Here is a 20,541-nt window from a genome sequence, read left to right as displayed (position 1 = left end):
TTGTGGAGAACTCATTTTTTTTAGAAAAAAATCAATTTTTTCCGTTAAAAATGTAACTTTTTGGTTGTAATCTAATCTATTTGGGATTCACAAACCTTCTTTTCTGACATTAATATTACATTTTTCTTTGGAAATTCATCGTTTTGGATTGAAAATTCCACTTCCTGGTCGAAATTTGAACTACTTTCTTGAAAGTTTATTTACTGGAAGAAGATTCATAATTTTAGTTGAAAATGATTTCTTTTCGATTTAACTATTTTGTTGAAAATTAACTTTTTTGTTGAAAATTCAACTCTTTTGTAGAAAATTCGTCTTTTTGGTGTGAAAATTCTACACTTTTGTATAAAACTCAACTATCTGATTAAAAATTTAATCGTTTTGTAGAAATTATTATTTTTTTAAATTTAAATTAAATTCTTCTCAATAAAAATTTCATAACACAATTATTGGTTGAAAATTGATACTTTTTAGTCTAAAAATTCGAAAATTGATTTCAAAAATGGTAGAAACGATAAAAATGTAAACTGAAAATTAATCCAATAAAATGTTGTGTAAAATCCATTGTTCAAAATATTTAGTTGAAAATTTATGTAATTTATTGAAAATTCGTCTTTCTGGTTGAAAACTCAACTATTTGTTTTAAAAAAATGTATTTTGATACAAAATTCGTCTTTTCTGGTAGAAAATTAACATTTTTGGTTAAAAAATTACGTATTTTCTTTAAAAATCATCCTTCTGTTAGAAAATGAATCCTTTCGGTTTAAAATTTAACTTTTTGGTAGAAAATATATGTATTTTGTTAACAATTTGTCTTTTTTCATAGAAAATTAATTTGTTGTCAACAAATTTTTGGGCGAAAACTAGTATTTTCAGGTTTAAAATTCAACCTTTTTTGTGGAAAATTTATCTAATTTGTTGAAAATTCATCGTTCTGCTTCAAAAATTAACTATTTGATTCATAATAAAACTGTTTTGTTAGTAGCTCACCTTTTCACTTGAAAATTTAACAATTTGGATGGCTCGTAATCATTCATTGGTATAATTTTCATTCAATCAGCAAAGAAGTTCAAAAATATTTTTTAATAAAAACTAAAGAGATAGTGGCATTAACAGAAAATTGTAAAAAAATAATATCTTTAGTGTAATTTTTTTCGAGTCCAAGGCCTCTAGAATATGGAACGGTTCCTGAGATTATGAATGCAGATTCCTGGGCTTTAAACTGTACCAAAATGTATTTTCACAATAAAATAATCTTATTAATAAATATGAAATATATACAGTTTGATATTCTTTTACGGACGGAAGTACTTTGGCTGCTTTTTTATATCGTCACCTGCTTCCATCACCTTGATCGAGCCTTAAAATATAAGAAGTTTATAGATAAAAAAAAAATTTTCCTTGAACTGACAGATTGTAACAATTTAATTAATAAATTTTTAATTACCTGTGGATAGCTTGGACTCTACATCTCGCCAATTGTTGACGACAAGACAGTAATTCTCGGTTTAATTCGTCATTTTCTTTTTTTAAGGCGTTAATTTTACTACGTAATTCTTTGGAACGAGTCTGAAATTTTGTCGTGAGCAATTTTGCTTCCTCTTTCCACCTAAAAAAGAAAAGACAAATTTATTGAAATCTGTAAAGCAATTAGACTTCCCAGCACAAAAGGATTTCAAAACAAGGAAAATAGGATTATTTCCCACGCAAATAAGGGAATAAATTGTTTTGAATATAATTATGTATGGGTACCATACTCAACTCAATACGGAACGCTTAAGATTTTATTCTTTATTAAGATTTTATGTCGAAATATATTGCATTTTCAAGAAAATAGTTGAATTTCTAATCAAAAAAATTAATTTTCTACAAAAAGAAATTCATTTTTAAAGCGATGAGCTTTCAAGCTAAAAGGATGAATTTATTAGAAAACTCTTTACTTTTAAACCTAAAAAGATAAATTTTGAACCAAGAAATATTATTTTGTAACGAAAAAATTTAATTTTCAACAACAAAATTAGTTCTAGATCCATCAGTTGCATTGGGAACCCAATAGTTTAAGTTTAGAGCAAAAAAAAAAAAAGAATTTTCAACGAAATAGTTTGATTTTTAACCAAACAGTTGAATTTTCAACCAATTGGTCAAACTTTCAAACAAAAAAGACTGAAATTCAACTGAAATATTTGTATTTTAACCAAATAGTAGAATCTTCGAACTAAATGGACGAATTTTTAAAAGAAGATTGATTTTTCAATCCAAGAAAGAGAAATTTTGCAACCAAGAAGTTTTCTACCAAAAAATATAAATTTTGGCGTCAAAATGACGAATATTCCATCTAGAAGGAGGAATTTTTAACAAAATAGTTGGATTTTTAACCAAACAGGTGAATTTTCAAACAAGAAAGAAGAATTTTGAACCAAGAATTTTTCTAAAAAAAAATATGAAATTTCAATCCAAAAAGGCGAAAATTCTATTAAAAAACGAATTTTCAACTAATCAGTTGAATTCAACGAAAAAATACCATTTTTCAGAGACGAAAGTTAAAATTTCAACCAAGATATTTTCTACCAAACATAATTTTTTTATAACTCAGCTGAATTAAAAAAAAAAAATTTTTAACAAGACAGTTGGATTTTCAACGAAGAAAAATGAATTTTAAACTGAGAACATTCAACCAAAAAAGCTGAATTTTCACCGGAGAACTTTTCTACTAAAAATGATGAATTTTCAATCTCAAAGAACAAATTCTTTATCTATAAAAGACGAATTTTCAATACATCAGTAGAATTCAAGCAAAAAATACGAATATTTAAACAAGAAAAATGAACGTTCAACCAAGAAAGATTATTTTTTGAACAAGAACTTCTCTACGAAAAAAAAAATTAAAAATTTCACTCTAAAAGCACAAATGTTCGATCTACAAAGACAATTTTTCAATAAATCAGTAGAATTCAACCAAAAAAGACAAATTTTCAGATAAGACAGGTTAAATTTTAACCAAGATATTTTCTACCAAACAAAATTTTTTTACAACTCAGTTGAATTAAAAAAAAACGAATTTTAAAACAATATAGTTAAATTTTTAACGAAGAAAGATGAATTTTGAACTATCAAAGTTTCTACAAAAAAAATGAATTTTTAATCCAGGAAGACCAATATTATATCTAAAAATACGAATTTTCGACTAATTAGGCGAATTCAACCATAAAAGACAAAATTTCAAACAAGACAGCTGAACTTTCAACCAAAAAAGATGAATTTTAACCTGAGAACTTTTCTACTAAAAAGGATGAATTTTCAATTTAAAAGGGCAAATTCTTTGTCTATAAAACACGAATTTTAAATAAATCAGTAGAATTCAACCAAAAAAGATGAATTTTAAAACAAGCCAATTGAATTTTCAACGAAGAAAGTTAATTTTAAGCTTAAAACTTTTCTACCAAAAAGATGAATTTTCCATACAGGAGGACAAATATTCTATCCAAAAATACGAATTTTCAAGTAATCAGGCGACTTCAACCAAAAAAGACCAATTTGAAACAAGAGAGCTGAACTTTCAACCAAAAAAAATTAATTTTCACCCGAGAACTTTTCTACTAAAAAGGATGAATTTCCAATTCAAAAGCACAAATATTCTATCTAAAAAGACGATTTTCAAAAGATCAGTCGAATTCAACCAAAAAGACCATTTTTCAGAGAAGAAATGTGAAATTTTAACCGAGATATTTTCTATTAAACATAATTTGTTTACAACTCAGTAGAATTCAACAAAAAAACGAATTTTAAAATAAGACAGTTGGATTTTCAGCGCAGAAGGATGAATTTTGATCTAAGAATTTTTCTACAAAAAATATGATTTATCAATCCAAAAAAACGAAGATTCTATCCAAAAAGGCAATGTTTCCAAGACTGTTGGATTTTCAAACAAGAATGATGAATTTCGAACCAAGAAATTTTCTACCAAAAAGATGACTTTTCAATCTAAGCTGACGAATATTCTATCCAAAAATACGAATTTTCAACTAACCAGGCGAATTCAGCCAAAAAAGACAAAATTTCAAACAAGACAGTTGAACTTTTAACCAATAAAGATGAATTTTTACCCCAGAACTTTTCTACTAAAAAGGATGAATTTTCAATCTAATAGGACAAATTCTTTATATATAAAAGACGAATTTTTGATAAATCAGTAGAATTCAACCAAAAAAGACGAATTTGTAAACATGACAAATGAACGTTCAAACAAGAAAGATTAATTTTTAAATGAAGAACTTTTCTACCAAAAAAAGATGAAATTTAAATCCAAAAGCCGAAATATTCGATCTAAAAGACGATATTACAATAAATCATTCGAATTCAACCAAAAAAAAAACAGTTTTCAGATAAGATCGTTGAAATTTCAATGAAGATATTTTCTACCAAACATAATTTTTTTACAACTCAGTTGAATTAAAAAAAATGAATTTTTAAACAAAACAGATGGATTTTCAAACAAGAATGAGAAATTTCGAGCCAAGAACTTTTTTACCAAAAAATATTAATTTTCAATCCAGGAGTACGAATATTCTATCCAAAAAGACGAATTTTCAAACAAGACTGTTGGATTTTCAAACAAGAATGATGAAATTCGAACCCGTAAGTTTTTTACCAAAAAGATGACTTTTCAATCCAAGCGGACGAATATTCTATCCAAAAATACGAATTTTCAACTAATCAGGCGAATTCAACAAAAAAGACAAAATTTTAAACAAGACAGTTGAACTTTCAACCAAAAAAGAGAAATTTTCACCCGAGAACTTTTCTACTAAAAAGGATGAATTTTCAATCAATGAAGGACAAATTCTTTATCAATAAAAGAAGAATTTTCATTAAATCAGTAGAATTCATCCATAAAAGACGAATATTTAAACCAGAAAAAGGAAAGTTCAACCAAGAAAGATTAATTTTTTAATCAAGAACTTTTCTACCGAAAAAGATGAATTTTCAATGCAAAAGGCGAATATTTTATCCGAAAAGTCGAATTTTAAAACAAGAATGATGAATTTCGAACCAAGTACTTTTCTACCAAAGAAGAATAAATTTCAACCCAAAAAAAATACTCTATCCAAAAAGGCGAATTTTCAAACAAGACAGTTGAATTTTCAACGAAGAAAGATGAATTTTGAACTAAGAACTTTTCTACCCAAAAGATCAATTTTCAATCGAAGAGGTCGAATATTCTATCCAAAAAGACGAATTTTTAAACAAGACTGTTGGATTTTCAAACAAGAATTATGAATTTTGAACTTTAAACCTTTCTACCAAAAAGATGACTTTTCAATCCAAGCGGACGTATATTCAATCCAAAAATACGAACTTTCAACTAATGAGACGAATTCAACAAAAAAGACAAAATTTCAAACAAGACAAATGAACTTTCAACCAAAAAAAGAGGAATTCTCACCCGAGAAATTTTCTACTAAAAAGGATGAATTTTCAATCTAAAAGGACAAATTCTTTATCTATAAAAAACGAATTTTCAATAAATCAGATGAATTCAACAAAAAAAGACAAAATTTTAAACAAGACAGTTGAACTTTCAACCAAAAGATTAATCCAAAGTTCCAACCAATGTTCATCGAAAAAGAAAGATTTTTCAAGCAAGACAATTGAATTTATATTCAAGTAAGATGAATTTTTTACCAAAAAAGAGGATTTTCATCCAAGCAGTTGAATTTTCAATCCAAAACGACGAATTTTATATCCAGAAACGAATTTTTGACCAATTTTTTAATTTTTAATCAAAAAACACGATTTTTAAAATATAAAAAAGGCCATTTTTAATCAAATTTTTCAGCTAAATAGTTAAATTTTTAAATTAAAAAAAAATGATTTTAGGCCAAACAGTTGCATTTAAAACCAAGTAGTTAAAATTTAATGCAAGAGATGAAGATGAATTTTCTATAAAATAAAGACGAATTTGAAAACAAGACAGATTTTTAACCAAGAAAGATCAATTTGCAACCAAGAACTTTTTATCAGAAAAAGAAAAATTTTTAAACACAGCAGTTGAGCTTTTAACCAAAAAAGATGAATTTGCAATTTAAAGGAACGAATTTTCTATAAAAAAAGACGAGTTTTTAACAAATCGGTTGAATTCATAAAAAAAGACGATGCTTCAACAAACTAGTTGAATTCTCAACCACAAGAGATTAATTTTTCATCAAACAGTTGAATTTTCAGCTGAAAAAAGATACATTTTTAACTAAATGGTTAAATTTTCAGATTTAATATATTCAAATTTTTAATGAATTTTCAAAAAAGTAGTGTATTTTTCTACCAAAAAAATAAATGTTCTACTAAGAAGTTGATCTGTTAAGCAAAAGGGCCGAATTTTTAACAAGAAAATTAAATTTATGACTAAATAGTTCAATGGTCAACATACAAAGATGTATTATTAACCAAATAGTTAAATTTTACACTAAAAAAGATACATTTTCAACTAAATATTCGAATTTTTAAATTAAATATATTTAACTTTTTAGTTAAGAAAATTAATTTTCAACCAAAAAGATGAATTTTCAACTAATAAAATTAATTTTTCACACAGTAGCCCAAATTTCAACTAATCAGTTAAATTTTCGACCAGTAAGTTTAATTTTCTACAAAACAATACAAATTATCAACAAAATACATGAATTTTCAATGAAATAGATGAACTTTCAACTAGAAAAGATAACTTCTTAACTAATTAGTTGAATTTTCAAATTAGAAATATAAATTTTGAATAAAACATTAAATAGTTAAACTTTTTGTTTAAAAAAATAACTTTTAAGCAAATAGATGTACTTAAAACTAATAAAATTAATTTTTAATGAAGTAGTTCAACTTTCAACCAACTAGTTGAATTTTCAATCAAGAAGATTAATTTTCTTTTAAGAAAATTAAATGTTTTACCGAAAAAATTAGGATTTTCCACAAAAGAGTTAAATCTTCAACAAGTAAAATGATCTTTCGATTGAGGACGATCAATTTGTTACGGAAAATATAATAATTGAATTTTTAACTAAAAATTACAAATTTTCAGCCAAAAGTGGAATCGTAACATTTTTTTGTATGAATTTTCAATTTAGTAGTTGAATTTTTAACTAAAGATGATGAATTTGCATCTAAAATGCTGGGTGGCCGCTAGACCGGGAAACCGGGAAATGACCGGGAAAACCCCGGAAAATATGTTTTTCAATTATGCTATAATTTAGCTTACAATGCGTAATTCAAAATTTTTTTACTTCAAAAATGTTGCATTAAAAATTTTTATTTTTTAGCTTACATTTTTAATTCAAAGTATTTTTTAATGCTTTCTTAAAGACTCAAACAAATAAAAAATAAAAGCCTTTGATGTTGAAAATTTTGGATACAAATATTTTTATTTAATAAAAAAATCAATATTTTTTTAATTTATCTGCACTTTAAGTAATAAAAATTGAACCAAACGATTTGACAAAACGATTTTAAATCAGTTCAAAATTTAAGAATTTTCAGATTTTAACGTTAAAGTTAAACGGTGTCAATTTGAAAGTCTGATAATATATATTTAATTAAAAAATTTTTAACCTATTCAATTTAAAATTTTTAATTAAAAAAAAAAGATTAATTATTGACTATTTAGCAATATTTGAATTTTTATTTAAGACAAGTAAATTAAAACCAAATATTTAGAAGTAAAGAATCTTTTACTGAATTGTTTGAAATAGAAAACCTGAAATCGTTAAAATTTCGAAGAGCCTTTAAACTTTGTACGTTACAATTTTAAGTGTTGTATTTGAAAAATGCTTAATTTGTAAGTGATTTTTTAAAATTTTGATGTATAATTTACAAATGAACATTTGTAGAAAAAATTTGAGAAATTTTAAGAGATATTGAGGAGTTTTAAAAAGATAAAAAATTATAATGCAAAGTTTAGAAAGTTTTCTTAAAATCTTTAAGAGCCTTTTTCGAAAATGTTGTTTAAATCTTTGAAAACTTTTTAAGTATTCTCTTAAAATAATTTTTCAAAATGAAAAATTATTTTTAATTTTCCTAGGGATTTTAAGAAAATTTTTTTATTCTTTTGAAGTCTTTCACAATTCTTGAAAAGATTCTAATTTTTTGTTTAAAATCTACGAAAATCTACGTTTTGTTTTATATTAGGCTATTATTTCAAGTTTTAAAATAAGTTTGAATCTTTTCAAAACTTCCAAATATCTCTTAAAATTTCTGAAAATTGTAGAAAAAATTTAATTAATTTTGACAGATATTTAGAAGTTCTGAAAAAATTTCCAAACTAATTTTAAATTTATAACAAATTTAAAACAACTTCTAGATTTCCCAAGATTTTGAAATTAAATGTTGAAGCTTAGCAAAGGATGTTTAAACTATTTAAAAAGAAAATAATTGAATTTATAATTTAAGAAGTGTTCAGTTAACATTTTTTTCAATTTTTCAATATTTTATGTTTCTAGCTTAAAATTCCTTAAAATTATATAATTTTGAACATTTTAAAGTTCATTGATTGATTTTTTAAATTAGAGCATTGAAAATGATAACGTGAATTTATATTCTTTTATATTGATAAATATTAGTACCTTTAATTTTATACGCCTAAATTATTGAGCATTACATACAAAATTTTTAAATTAAAGTTTTTAAATTTCAATTTTAAAAGTTTAAACTTAAACAGTTCCACTTTGAGTGCTTTCATTTGCAGCTCAGTTTTTATTACCTCCAGTGGACAATTTTTTAGCTTCAGAGTTCCATTTTTTAAATTTCATTGACCGTGAAAAATGTTTGACGACCGGGAAACAACCGGGAATTTATTTCGTCGATTAAAACGGCCACCTTGAAAATGGAATAATTCAATTTTCTGATTTAAAAATTGTTTTACCCAGAAAAAAAACGAATTTTCAATTTAAAAAATCAAAAGAATTTTTAATATAATAGTTGAATTTTCTACTTTCTAGATGTATTCTTCAGAAAAAATATCATCCCCGAAAAGAAAAAGAATTCTTTAAAAAGCGAAAAAAAGAGTGTAAAATCCAACAACTACAAAAACAGAAACAACCATAAAGAAAATATCTTACTTTGTACTTAATTTTTGATGAATTTCTACCAGATGAGTCAATTCTTTCGTTTTCTCATCAAATCTTTCTTGCAGAACTCTCAGATGCAAATCAGGATTAATCCCTTTATCAAGACTCTCCAAATTCCTAACACCAATCCCAGTTTTTAAATTGACAGCCTTTCGTAAATCCTCTTGCAAATCCCTAACTTTACTCTCCACGACTTTCCTCTCTTGTTCCCTCTTTTGCAATTCTCGATCAAAAGTAGATTGCAAGGAACGCAATTCCAATGATAAATTTTCTTTCTCATCAAGAACTCTCGCTAATTTTCTTTCCAAATTCGAATATCTACTCAGAGCTTCTTTCGTTCGCTCATCTGACTCCTTCACTCGATCCTCAACATCCCTCGAACTATTCAATTGCAGTCGCTGGAACCTGTCATTTGAAATAGACAAACTCTGCTCGAGTTCAAAAATCCGGTGCTCCAGGGTTCTATTTTTCTCATGATACTTCTTCTGACAAATTTCCTCACAATTTTGGAACTTGTACTCTGAATCCTTGAGCTTCTGCTCCAAGTCCACAATTTTTGAATTAGCTTGATGCAAATAATCGTCGGAACTGTGACGAACGCGGTTCAATTCCTCTTCCACGAGCCTGCATTCTCTCTGTGCTCGATCCAGGAGCGTTTCCTTCTGCCTCAGTTCGAGTTTCAGTTCCTTCAACTCCAGAGAATATCTCTTGATGTTGCGCTCGAAACCTTCTTTTATTTTGGCAACTTCCTTGTCGAGACAAGCAGTGTATTCGTCTGATATGCTGGACAAACGGGCCTCTAATTTTTTCATCTCTTCGGAAAGTTGAGCTTCTCTTAAAAGCGATAATTCCTTTTCTCTCACAGCTGATTCGACCAATTCAATTGCTTCTGATACTTTGCTTTTTGCCTCAGTATCTTTGACGAGAAGACCAGCTGCGAATTTTTGCGCTCCGCTTAATTTCTCTTCCAATTCCGATTTTCTTTGGTGCAATCTTTCAGAATCAAGTTTTGCTTTTCTCAATTCTTCCTTCAGAGAATCTATGGTGTTTTGACTAATTCTATCTTTTTCGAGAGATTCTTTTTGATGGAGAGAAAGTTGCTGCTTGAGATCTTCCTTCTCTTTTTTTAGTTCTTCCAGTTTTTCTTTGCTCGATTCCCAAAGCGCTTGATGTTTGAGAAAATGCTCCTTGGCTTGAATAAGTTTCCCTTCGAGGGCGTTAATAGCATCTGAGTATGATTGCTTGACGTGATTCACTTGATCTTCGTGAATTCTGGAAGCTTTCCCGTCTTTTTGGAATGATTTGAGTTCCTCTTCCAAAACGTCGATTGCTTTCAGTGACATTTGCCACAGTTGGAACATGGAATCTTTCTCCATTTGGAGAATTGCTACTCGTTTTTCGAGATTCTCGAGCATTTCCTTGTCGGGTAAATTAACATCAGAGTTTTCAGAAAGACACCGGGCGAAACAATCTCGTGCGAGGTCGCCTGCGTTTTTACTTTCAGTGCGAAGCGTTTCTATTTCATGTCTCAATTGAATTTGTTCTGTCTGTGAATATAATTAAAAGTTTGAACCTTTAACAATTTTCGAACTTCTGTTTTAAAAAACGAGGAATCCAACTATCAAATTTGGACCATAACAAACAAACAAACAAAAAAACAAAAAAAACTCCTACTTTCATCTGAAAAGAAATTTTGAAATAATTTTCGGACAAAAATAAAACAGAGGAAAGAAAAATGAGAAGGCAGTCAACATTCCCTTCCTTCTTTTATATTTTTATTACTATTTAATTACAATAAAATAACATTCAATTTAACAATTCGGTCTTGGAATTTTTGTCTTATTAAATCCACTAGAATTTTACAGATTTTGTGTGAACTTTCATTTTTTTTAAATTTTTTACCAAATTCTTACATTTTTAAGCCAAAAATGAAGTTTTCGGGGAAAAAAATTGAATTACCAACACAAAAACCTGAATTTTAAACGAAAATGTTAATTTTAAACAAAATACCAGAATCTTCAAAATAGTTGAAATTTGAACACAAAAAAACTACTTTTCTACGGCACAATTAAATTTTCAACCCGAAAATATAAATTTTCACCAAAAAAGTTATTTTTCAAGAAAACAGTTAATTTTTTCCAAAAGGCTAGATTTTTTAAGCCAAAAATACCAATTTTTTTATACAAAACTTTAAATTTTCAATCCAAAAATATGAATATTTAACTTAAAAGTTGATTTTTAAGAAATAGTTTAATTTTCAACACAAAAAAAAAAGATTTTTTAAATTTGTTTATTTATTTAATTTTAATTAAAAAGAAATATTTAAAATTGATATTCAAAACCAGAAAAAATTGTAGAACATTTAAATTTAAATCATTTCTTATGATAGTAGTTAATTAATAAACAAAAAACTTAATTTTCAACCAAAGAGTTGAATTTTCTACAAAAAAAGGAATTTTCTACAAAAGAACTAAATTTAAAAAAATTTATATTTTTTAACCCGAATAGTATATTTATTTACCAAATTTTTACATTTTTAAGCAAAAACTGAAGGTTTTCTGAAAAGAAAATTAATTTCCAACACAAAAACATGACTTTTAAACAGAAATGTCAGTTTTAAGCAAAATACCAGAATCTTCGAAATAGTTGAAATTTGAACACAAAAAAAACTACTTTTCTACGGCACAATTAAATTTTCAACCCGAAAATATAAATTTTCACCAAAAAAGTTATTTTTCAAGAAAACAGTTAATTTTTTCCAAAAGGCTAGATTTTTTAAGCCAAAAATACCAATTTTTTTATACAAAACTTTAAATTTTCAATCAAAAAATATGAATATTCAACTTAAAAGTTGATTTTTAAGAAATAGTTTAATTTTCAACACAAAAAAAAAGATTTCTTAAATTTGTTTATTTATTTAATTTTAATTAAATTGAAATATTTAAAATTGATATTCAAAACTAGAAAAAAATTGTAGAACATTTAAATTTAAATCATTTCTTATGATAGTAGTTAATTAATAAACAAAAAACTTAATTTTCAACCAAACAGTTGAATTTGGTACAAAAAAAGGATTTTTCTACAAAAATACTAAATTTAAAATGAAATGAAGATGAAAATGAGCCAAAAAAAAGCCAAAAATGAAGATTTTCTGCACAAAAAAAATTGAATTTCCAACACAAAAATATGAATTTTAAACAAAAATGTCAAATTTAAGCAAAATACCAGAATGTTCAAAATATTTGAAGTTTTAACATAAAAAAAAAGATTTTTCTACAAAAACAAATAAATTTTCTATTCGAAAATATAAATTTTCACCAAAAAAGTTATTTTTCAAGAAAATAGTTAATTTTTTTCCTAAATGGTACATTTTTTAACCCAAAAACAATATTTTTTTACACAAAACGTCAATTTTCAATCCAAAAAGATGACTATGCAACCAAAAAGTTAATTTTTAAGAAATAGTTAAATTTTCAACACACAAAAAAAGATTTTTCTAATTTGTTTATTTATTTATTTAATTTTATTTGGAATGAAACATTTACAATTGAAATTCAATACTAGAAAAAAATTGCAAGAGAATTAAATTTAAGTTAAATTAAGTTAAATTGTTACCCTTTTAAGCCAAAAATGAAGATTTTCTGCAAAATCATTAGATTTCCAACACAAAAACATGAATTTTAAACAAAAATGTCAATTTAAAACAAAATACCAGAATCTTCAAAATAGTTGAAATTTTAACACACAAAAAAAAACTATTTTTCTACGAAAGAATTAAGTTTTCAACCCGAAAATATAAATTTTCGCCAAAAAGTTAGTTTTCAAGCATATTGTAGAATTTTCTCTAAAAATGGTTGGATTTTCAAGCCATAAAGCCGAATTCTCTACATAAAAATTTAATTTAAAAAAAAGGTTTTCTTCAACCGAATAGTAGAATTGGCTGCACAATTGTTAAGTTTTTAAGCCCAAACGACAAATTTTCTACTAAATAGTTGAATCTCTAGCCAAAAATATAAATTAAAAAAAGAATATTAATTTTCAAGCAAACAATCAAATTTTCGACCCAGAAACAAAAACTTTCTACAAAAAAATTAAACCTACAAACAAATATTTTTCAACCGACCACTTGAATTATTTACCAAATTGTTACATTTTAAGCCAAAAAGAAGAATTTTCTGGAAAAAAGTTGAACGTATAACACAAAAATATGAATTTTAAACAAAAATTTCAATTATAAACAAAATACCAGAATCTTCAAAATAAATTGAATTTTAAGAAAAAAAAAACAAACGATTTTTCTAGAAAAACAATTAAATTTTCAACCCGAAAATATGATTTTTCACAAAAAAAGTTATTTTCCAACACAATAGTAAATTTTCGAAAAAAATATTTTCAAAGAAGTAGTTAATTTTCAAGCAAATAGTTCATTTTTTCCAAAAATGTTAAGATTTTTTAAGCTAAAAAGACAATTTTTTTACACAAAACTTTCATTTTTAGTCCAAAATATGAATATTCAACCAAAAAGGTAATTCTCAAATAAATGGTTGAATTCTCCACAAAACAGTTGAATTTTCAAAAAAAAAACATGAGTTTTCAACAAAAAAGTTCATTTTTAACCAAATAGTTTTATAAGAAAAAAAGAATTTTCTATAAAACAATTTAATCTCAAACCCAAAATTATGAATTTTAAACAAAACTGTTAATATTCATTAAAATACTAAAATTGAAACCAAAATAGTTGAAATTAAACAAAACAAAAAAATAATTTGTCTACAAACCAATTACATTTTCAATCCGAAAATATGAATTTTCACCAAAAAGTTATTTTTCAACACAACAGTTGAATTTTCGAGAGAAAAAAGTTAAATAAGAAGTTAATTTTTAAGCAAATAGTTAATTTTTTCCAAAATGGTAGATTTTTCAACTAAAGAGACCAATTTTTTTACACAAAACTTTAATTCTCAACCCAAAAATATGAATATTCAATCAAAAAGTTAATTCTTAAACGAATTGTTGAAATCTCTAAAATACAGTTGAATTTTCAACCAGAAGACATAAATTTTCAACAAAATACTTTAAACTAAAAAATATATATATATATAAATTTCAAACAAAACTATTCGTTATCATTCAAATACTAGAATTTAAACCGAAATAGTTGAAATTTTAATAAACAAATAAATAATTTGTCTACAAACCAATTAGATTTTCAACCCAAAAATATAAATTTCCTTTAATAATTTGCTTTTCAACGCAATACTTGAATTTTCGAGAGAAAACAAAAAATCAGAATTTTCAAATAAAAAGTTAATTTTGAAGCATATAGTTGAATTTTCTCCCAAAATAGTTGAATTTTCAAACTAAAAAGCCGAATTTCCTATAAACAAATTCTTTTTTAACCGAATAGTAGAATTGGCTGAACAATTGTTAAGTTTTTAACCATAAAAGGCTAATTTTCCACAAAAAACTTGAATTTCTAGCCCAAAATATAAATATTAAACAAAAATGTTAATTTTCAACCTAGCAGTAGAAATTTCAACCAATATAGTTGAATTTTTAACAGAAAAAATAATTATTTTTGTTGAAAATAATTAAATTTATAACCTGAAAACATGGATTTACAACAAAAAAGTTATTTTTCAACCCAAATAATTAAATGTTTGATCAACAAACATGAATTTTCAACCAAAAACTTAATTTTCAAGTAAATAGTTGCATTTAAACCAAAATAGTTAAAATTTTAACAAAGAATTTTTTACAAACCAATTCAACTTCCAACTCGAGAATAAAAATTTCCTTTGAAAAGTTTCTTTTTAACTCAATACTTGAATTTCCGGGAGAATGCAAAAAATAAGAATTTTCAAAGCATATAGTTGAATTTTCTCCCAAAATGGTTGGATTTTCAAGCCAAAAAATCGAATCTTCTACAAAAACAAATTTAATTAAAAAATATATATTTATTTCAACCGAATAATATAATTGGCTGCACAATTTTTAAGTTTTTAAGAATAAAAAACGAATTCTCTACTAAACAGTTGAAGCGCCAATCAAAAATATAAATTTTAAATGAAAATCTTAATTTTCAAACAATATAGTTGAATTTTTTAACAGAAAAACAATTATTAAGGTTGAAAATAATCACATTTCTAACTTTAAAATATGGATTTACAAAAAAAGTTATTTTTCAACGTAATAATTAAATTTTTGACCAAAAAACATAAATTTTCAACAAAAAAAAAAATTTTCAAGCAAATAGTTGAATTTTCTACCAGTAAACTTGGATTTTAAATTCGGAAAGACGAATTTTCCACAAAAGAGTTGAATATCCAACCCAAAAATATTTTTAAAAAAATTTTAACCAAATAATACATTTTCAACAAAAATAGCTTCATTGTAACAAAAAAAAAAGGAATGACTTTTCTGATACAATTAAATTTTCAATTCGAAAAGACGAAAACCTATTAAACAGTTAAAATATGAATTAAAATTAAAATTAAAATTAGAATTTTAAGCAAAAAGGCTTATTTTCATGCAAATCCTTTAATTTTCTCCGAATAAAGTTGATTTTTCGAGTTAAGTTTTCCACCCAAAAATATGAATTTTCAAAAAAAAGTTTATTTTCAACTAAAAAAGTTAAATTTGTAACAAAAATAGTTAATTTCTCAAAAGAAAAAATGAATTTATCACCCGAAATATTAATTTTCCACTCACACATATGAATATTAAAGAAGGAAGTTAATTTTCAACTAAAATAGTTGATTTTTTAGATAAAAATTACGGATTTATAAAAAAGTTGATATTTCAACAAAAAAATTAATTTTCAACAAATATAGTTGATTTTTTTACAAAAAAAAACTTTTTTTTAAACAATTAAATTTTCAATCCGAAAATATGGATTCACAATGAAAAAGTTAGTTTTCAACCGAAAATTTTAATTTCTGACCAAAAAACGATGCATTTTCTGCCAAATAGTTAATTTTTCTCCCAAAATAGTTAATTTTTCAAACGAAAAGATGACTTTTTCACAAAAAAACTTTAATTTTCAACAAAAAAAAAATAATAAATCTCGAACAAAAAAGTTAGTTTAAAGAAAAAATAGTTAATTTCTCAAGACAAAAGACGAATTTATTGCAAAAAATATTAATTTTCAAGAAAAAAGTTCATTTTCCACTAAAAAAAAAGTTACATTTTTAACAAAAATGGTTAATTTCTCAAGACAAAAGACGAATTTATTACAAAAAATATCAATTTTCCACTCAAACATGTGAATATTAAAGAAGAAAGTTAATTTTCAATCAAAATAGTCGATTTTTCAGACCAAAAACACGGATTTATAAAAAAGTTCATATTTCAACAAATATAGTTGATTTTTTTACAAATAAAAAACTTTTTTCTTGAGCACAATTAAAATTTCAATCTGAAAATATGGATTCACAATGAAAAAGTTAGTTTTAAATACATTTGAATCTCTGACCAAAAAAAACATGCATTTTCAGCCAAATAGTTCATTTTTCTCTCAAAATAGTTCATTTTTAAACCAGAAAGATGAATTTTTCGCCAAAAAAAGTTTAATTTTCAACCAAGAAATATAAATCTTGAACAAAAAAGTTAATTTTCAACTAAAAAAAGTTTAATTTTGAACAAAAATAGTTAATTTCTCAAGATAAAAGACGAATTTATTACAAAAAATATCAATTTTCTACTCACACACATGACTATTAAAGAAGGAAGTTAATTTTCAATCAAACTACTGGATTTTTTAGACCAAAAAGACGGGTTTATGAAAAAGTTTATATTTTAACAAATATCGTTGATTTTTTCACAAACAAAAAAAACCTTTTTCTTGAAAACAATTAAATTTTAAATCCGAAAATATGGATTTATAATGAAAAAGTTAGTTTTAAACCCAACAGTTGAATTTTTGGCCAAAAAACCATACATTTTCAACCAAATAGTTCATTTTTCTCCCAAAATAGTTAATTTTTCAAACGAAAAGATGAATTTTTCTAAAAAAAAAGTTTAATTTTCAAAAAATAAATATATATTTTTTGAACAAAAAAGTTAATTTTCAACAAAAATAGTTAATTTTTCAGGCCAGAAAGTATAACTTCTTAACGAAATAGTTTATTTTTTAACGAAATTATATGGTCAACAAAGTAATGGAATTATTAACCAAATAGTTGACTTTTCTTACAAAAATAGTTGAATTTTCAACCAATAAATTCAATTTCCGACAAAAATATTTAAACTGTTTAAGTTTCAAAGAAACAATTCATTTTTTGAGTTAAATAATTAATTGCTCGAGGGAAAAAGACGATTTAAAAACAAAAAGATTAATTTTCCACTAAAAAAATACGAATATTCAAAAAGTAGAAATAAAGAAAAAAACAAAAACTAGACTTCTTTTACGAAAATATTTAAATTTTCAACCGAATAGTTCAATGGTTAACCAAATAGTTCCATTTTTCACAAAACAATTAAATTTACAAGCAAATAACATACAATTTTTAACCAAAAATACATTTTTAGGCTTTGAAACCAGAAAAGAAAAATTTTCAATATAAGAATTAACAAAATAGTCAAATTTTCTACCAAAAAAGTTATTTTCTCAAGAGGAAAAGACGCTTTTTTAACGAAAAAGAATTATTTCCTATCCAAAAACATGAATATACAACAAGCAAGTTACTTTTAAACCAATTAGGTTGATTTTTAAATTTAAAAAGTAGGAAATTTTAATAAAATAATTGACTTATTTTACGAAAATTGTTTAATTTTGAACAAAATATATCATTTTTTAATAAAACAGTTAATTTTCAGCAAAGAAAGATTACTTTTCTACTATAAAAGATGGATTTTTAAGCTAAAAAGGACTGATGTTCAACAAAATAGTTCAATTTTCAACCATAATAGATCATTTTCTAAAAATAAAGTTTGTTTTTCAACTAAATAAATGTTTAACCAGATCCGGATTTAAGCGCAAAACTGAGAAAAGGGGGAAAGTTTCTTGAAGAAAGGGAGAAAAAAAGGCATATTTTTAAAAAGAGTGAAATAATGTAAAAATTGGGCAATTTGAAAATTACAAGAAAATGTAAAATCAAAATTTTTGTAGGTTATTTTTGAATAAGCGAAAAAATATTTTTGCAATTTTACACTAAAAGTTGCTGGTATTTAATGTCCAATAATTATTGAAAATGTACATCAAATTGTTTCTAGTGTATTTTAATATTTGGAATAAAAAATCAGAAAAAATATACTCCAAAATAAAACACATACCTTACAAATGGTTAATTCCTCTTTCAGAGTGTCGACAATCTCCGCATATTCTTGAATAATTGGATTTTGATCCTCGATGCTACAAATTTTTCAGACAGATAATTATATTAGTAACAAATAAAAATTCAAAGCCGTCAAATTAAAAAAAAAAATCAACTTAACCGCTTACCGGATTTTTCTAACGTCTATTTCGGACTCCATTATTTTATCCTTTAACATTATTTATTACCTAAATAATCCTCTATATTCTACCATAATTTTTCAGGAATATTAACCGATAAAAGATCGTTTTACTCAAAATTTTGGAGCTTCATTTCTGATGTAAACAGTTTTCTAACCTCTCCTCAACTGTCACATATCCACAATCTAGAGATCTACATTACCGACCAACAGAGACATGGTTGAATAATATTATGTTATAAATTAAAAATAATGGTTATTGTAATTATGATATCTTTGTAGCCTTGAAAATTAAAAAATCTTGATAATTATTCTGTGCCTTGAAAAGTTTCATTTCACTCTCTAAATTTATTAAAATTATTATTATTTAATAATGTTGAATATTTTTCAAAAAATGCCGCCCAGATGCAGATCCTGCAATGACCGCTATGTAGCGCTATGTGCTATAGTCTAGGTTCCGCGAAAATCGAAATTGGATAAATCAAAATTTCTTATTCAAATTATTGATAAAATTTTTTAGTTTATTCATGAAATACATTCAGAGTGTAAGTTATTCAGTTTCACAAAAATTAAAATTTGAACTACTGGTTAGTTTTTTTTCGTAGTACTGAATTTTCTAATTATAATATTAATGTACATACCAGAGACTGGAAGAATGTTTCGAAGAACCTGTTTTCATAATTTTTTCTATTTTTTCTACCAAAAACAAGAAAAATCATGTGGAAATAAAATTTAATTTTTAACCAAAAAGATACATTTTCTAATTATAATATTAATGTACATACCAGAGACTGGAAGAATGTTTCGAAGAACCTGTTTTCATAATTTTTTCTATTTTTTCTACCAAAAACAAGAAAAATCATGTGGAAATAAAATTTAATTTTTAACCAAAAAGAAACATTTTCTAGCAATAAGATTCATTTTCTAACAAAATGAAAATTTTTTTAAAAAACATACATTTTTAAAGTTGAATTTTAATGGACAAAAGTAATCTTTTAACGAAAATGGATATTTTATATTTTCAATTGAAAAAAAAAAATAAATTTTTAACCAAAATGGAATAGTTAAACTCTCAGTTAAAAAAAATTAATTTTTAACAAACAAAAAACACGATTTTGCAACTAAATATATGAAGTCTGTACCAAGTACAAGTTGCATTTTGATCTAAAACCAGAAAATTTGAATTAACAATGGAAGTTAAATTTTCAGTAGATAACAAAATTAAAATACAGGAACAAAAAAAAATCTAATTTTCAACAAATTAGTTCAAATTTCAAGTAAAGAAACTAATTTTCAACTAAATAAAAGGATAAATTCAAAAACAATAACTGTATTATTAAATTTTCAGTTGAAGCTAAATTAAATTTAAATACAAAAAAATAACAATTTTCAACAAAATAGTTCAATTTTCGATTAAGAAAATGATAAATTTTCAATCAAAATTAATAAATTTAAATTACCACTTGATTAACAAAATGACTTTTGAATGGCTTTTGAATGAAATATAACAATTTTTAAATAAAAATATAAATTTTCAACCGAAAATGGAATCTTCAAACTTCATGTTGAAAAATTAAGTATTAACCAAAAAAACAATGAATTTTCAACAAAATATATTAATTTGATACCAAATAGTTAAACTTCCATCTAAAAATGGAATAGCTATATTTTCAGTTTAAAAAGAAACATTAATTTATACACAAGAAAACTAGTTTTCAGCAAGAATAGTTAAACTTTCAAATAAAACAATTAATTTTAAATTGAAAAAGGTAAAGTTTCAAACAAGAATAAAATACTTAAATTTTTAGTTTAAAAAAATTAATTTTTAACATAAAAAATCTAATTTTCAAGCATATAGTTACATTTTTAACAAAACAGTTTAACTTTTAACCAAGAAGAATAATTTTCTACTGAAAGGTACAATTTTTTAATGAAATACATATGACTTTTCAACTAAAAAATATTTTTTTTCCACTAAAAATGT

The 20,541-nt window shown here is 24.5% G+C and overlaps 1 protein-coding gene across 1 annotated transcript; it reads right to left on the bottom strand.

Annotated features, from left to right (window-relative positions):
* Positions 1-1,211: 1,211 nt before the first annotated feature.
* Positions 1,212-18,743, bottom strand: LOC117171994 (autophagy-related protein 23-like). Its single transcript, XM_033359710.1, has 5 exons — positions 18,547-18,743; positions 18,378-18,456; positions 9,096-10,651; positions 1,445-1,606; positions 1,212-1,357 (listed from the first exon to the last, which is right to left on the bottom strand). The coding sequence occupies exons 1-5, from the start codon at positions 18,594-18,596 to the stop codon at positions 1,330-1,332; spliced, it is 1,875 nt and encodes a 624-aa protein (XP_033215601.1). The 5' UTR covers positions 18,597-18,743; the 3' UTR covers positions 1,212-1,329.
* Between the last annotated feature and the right edge of the window lie 1,798 nt (positions 18,744-20,541).

This window comes from Belonocnema kinseyi, chromosome 4 (assembly GCF_010883055.1).
Source record: "Belonocnema kinseyi isolate 2016_QV_RU_SX_M_011 chromosome 4, B_treatae_v1, whole genome shotgun sequence".
Lineage (NCBI taxonomy): Eukaryota > Metazoa > Arthropoda > Insecta > Hymenoptera > Cynipidae > Belonocnema > Belonocnema kinseyi.
The sequence above is the reverse complement of the archived record's forward strand: the minus strand, read 5'-3'. Positions and strand labels throughout refer to the sequence as shown.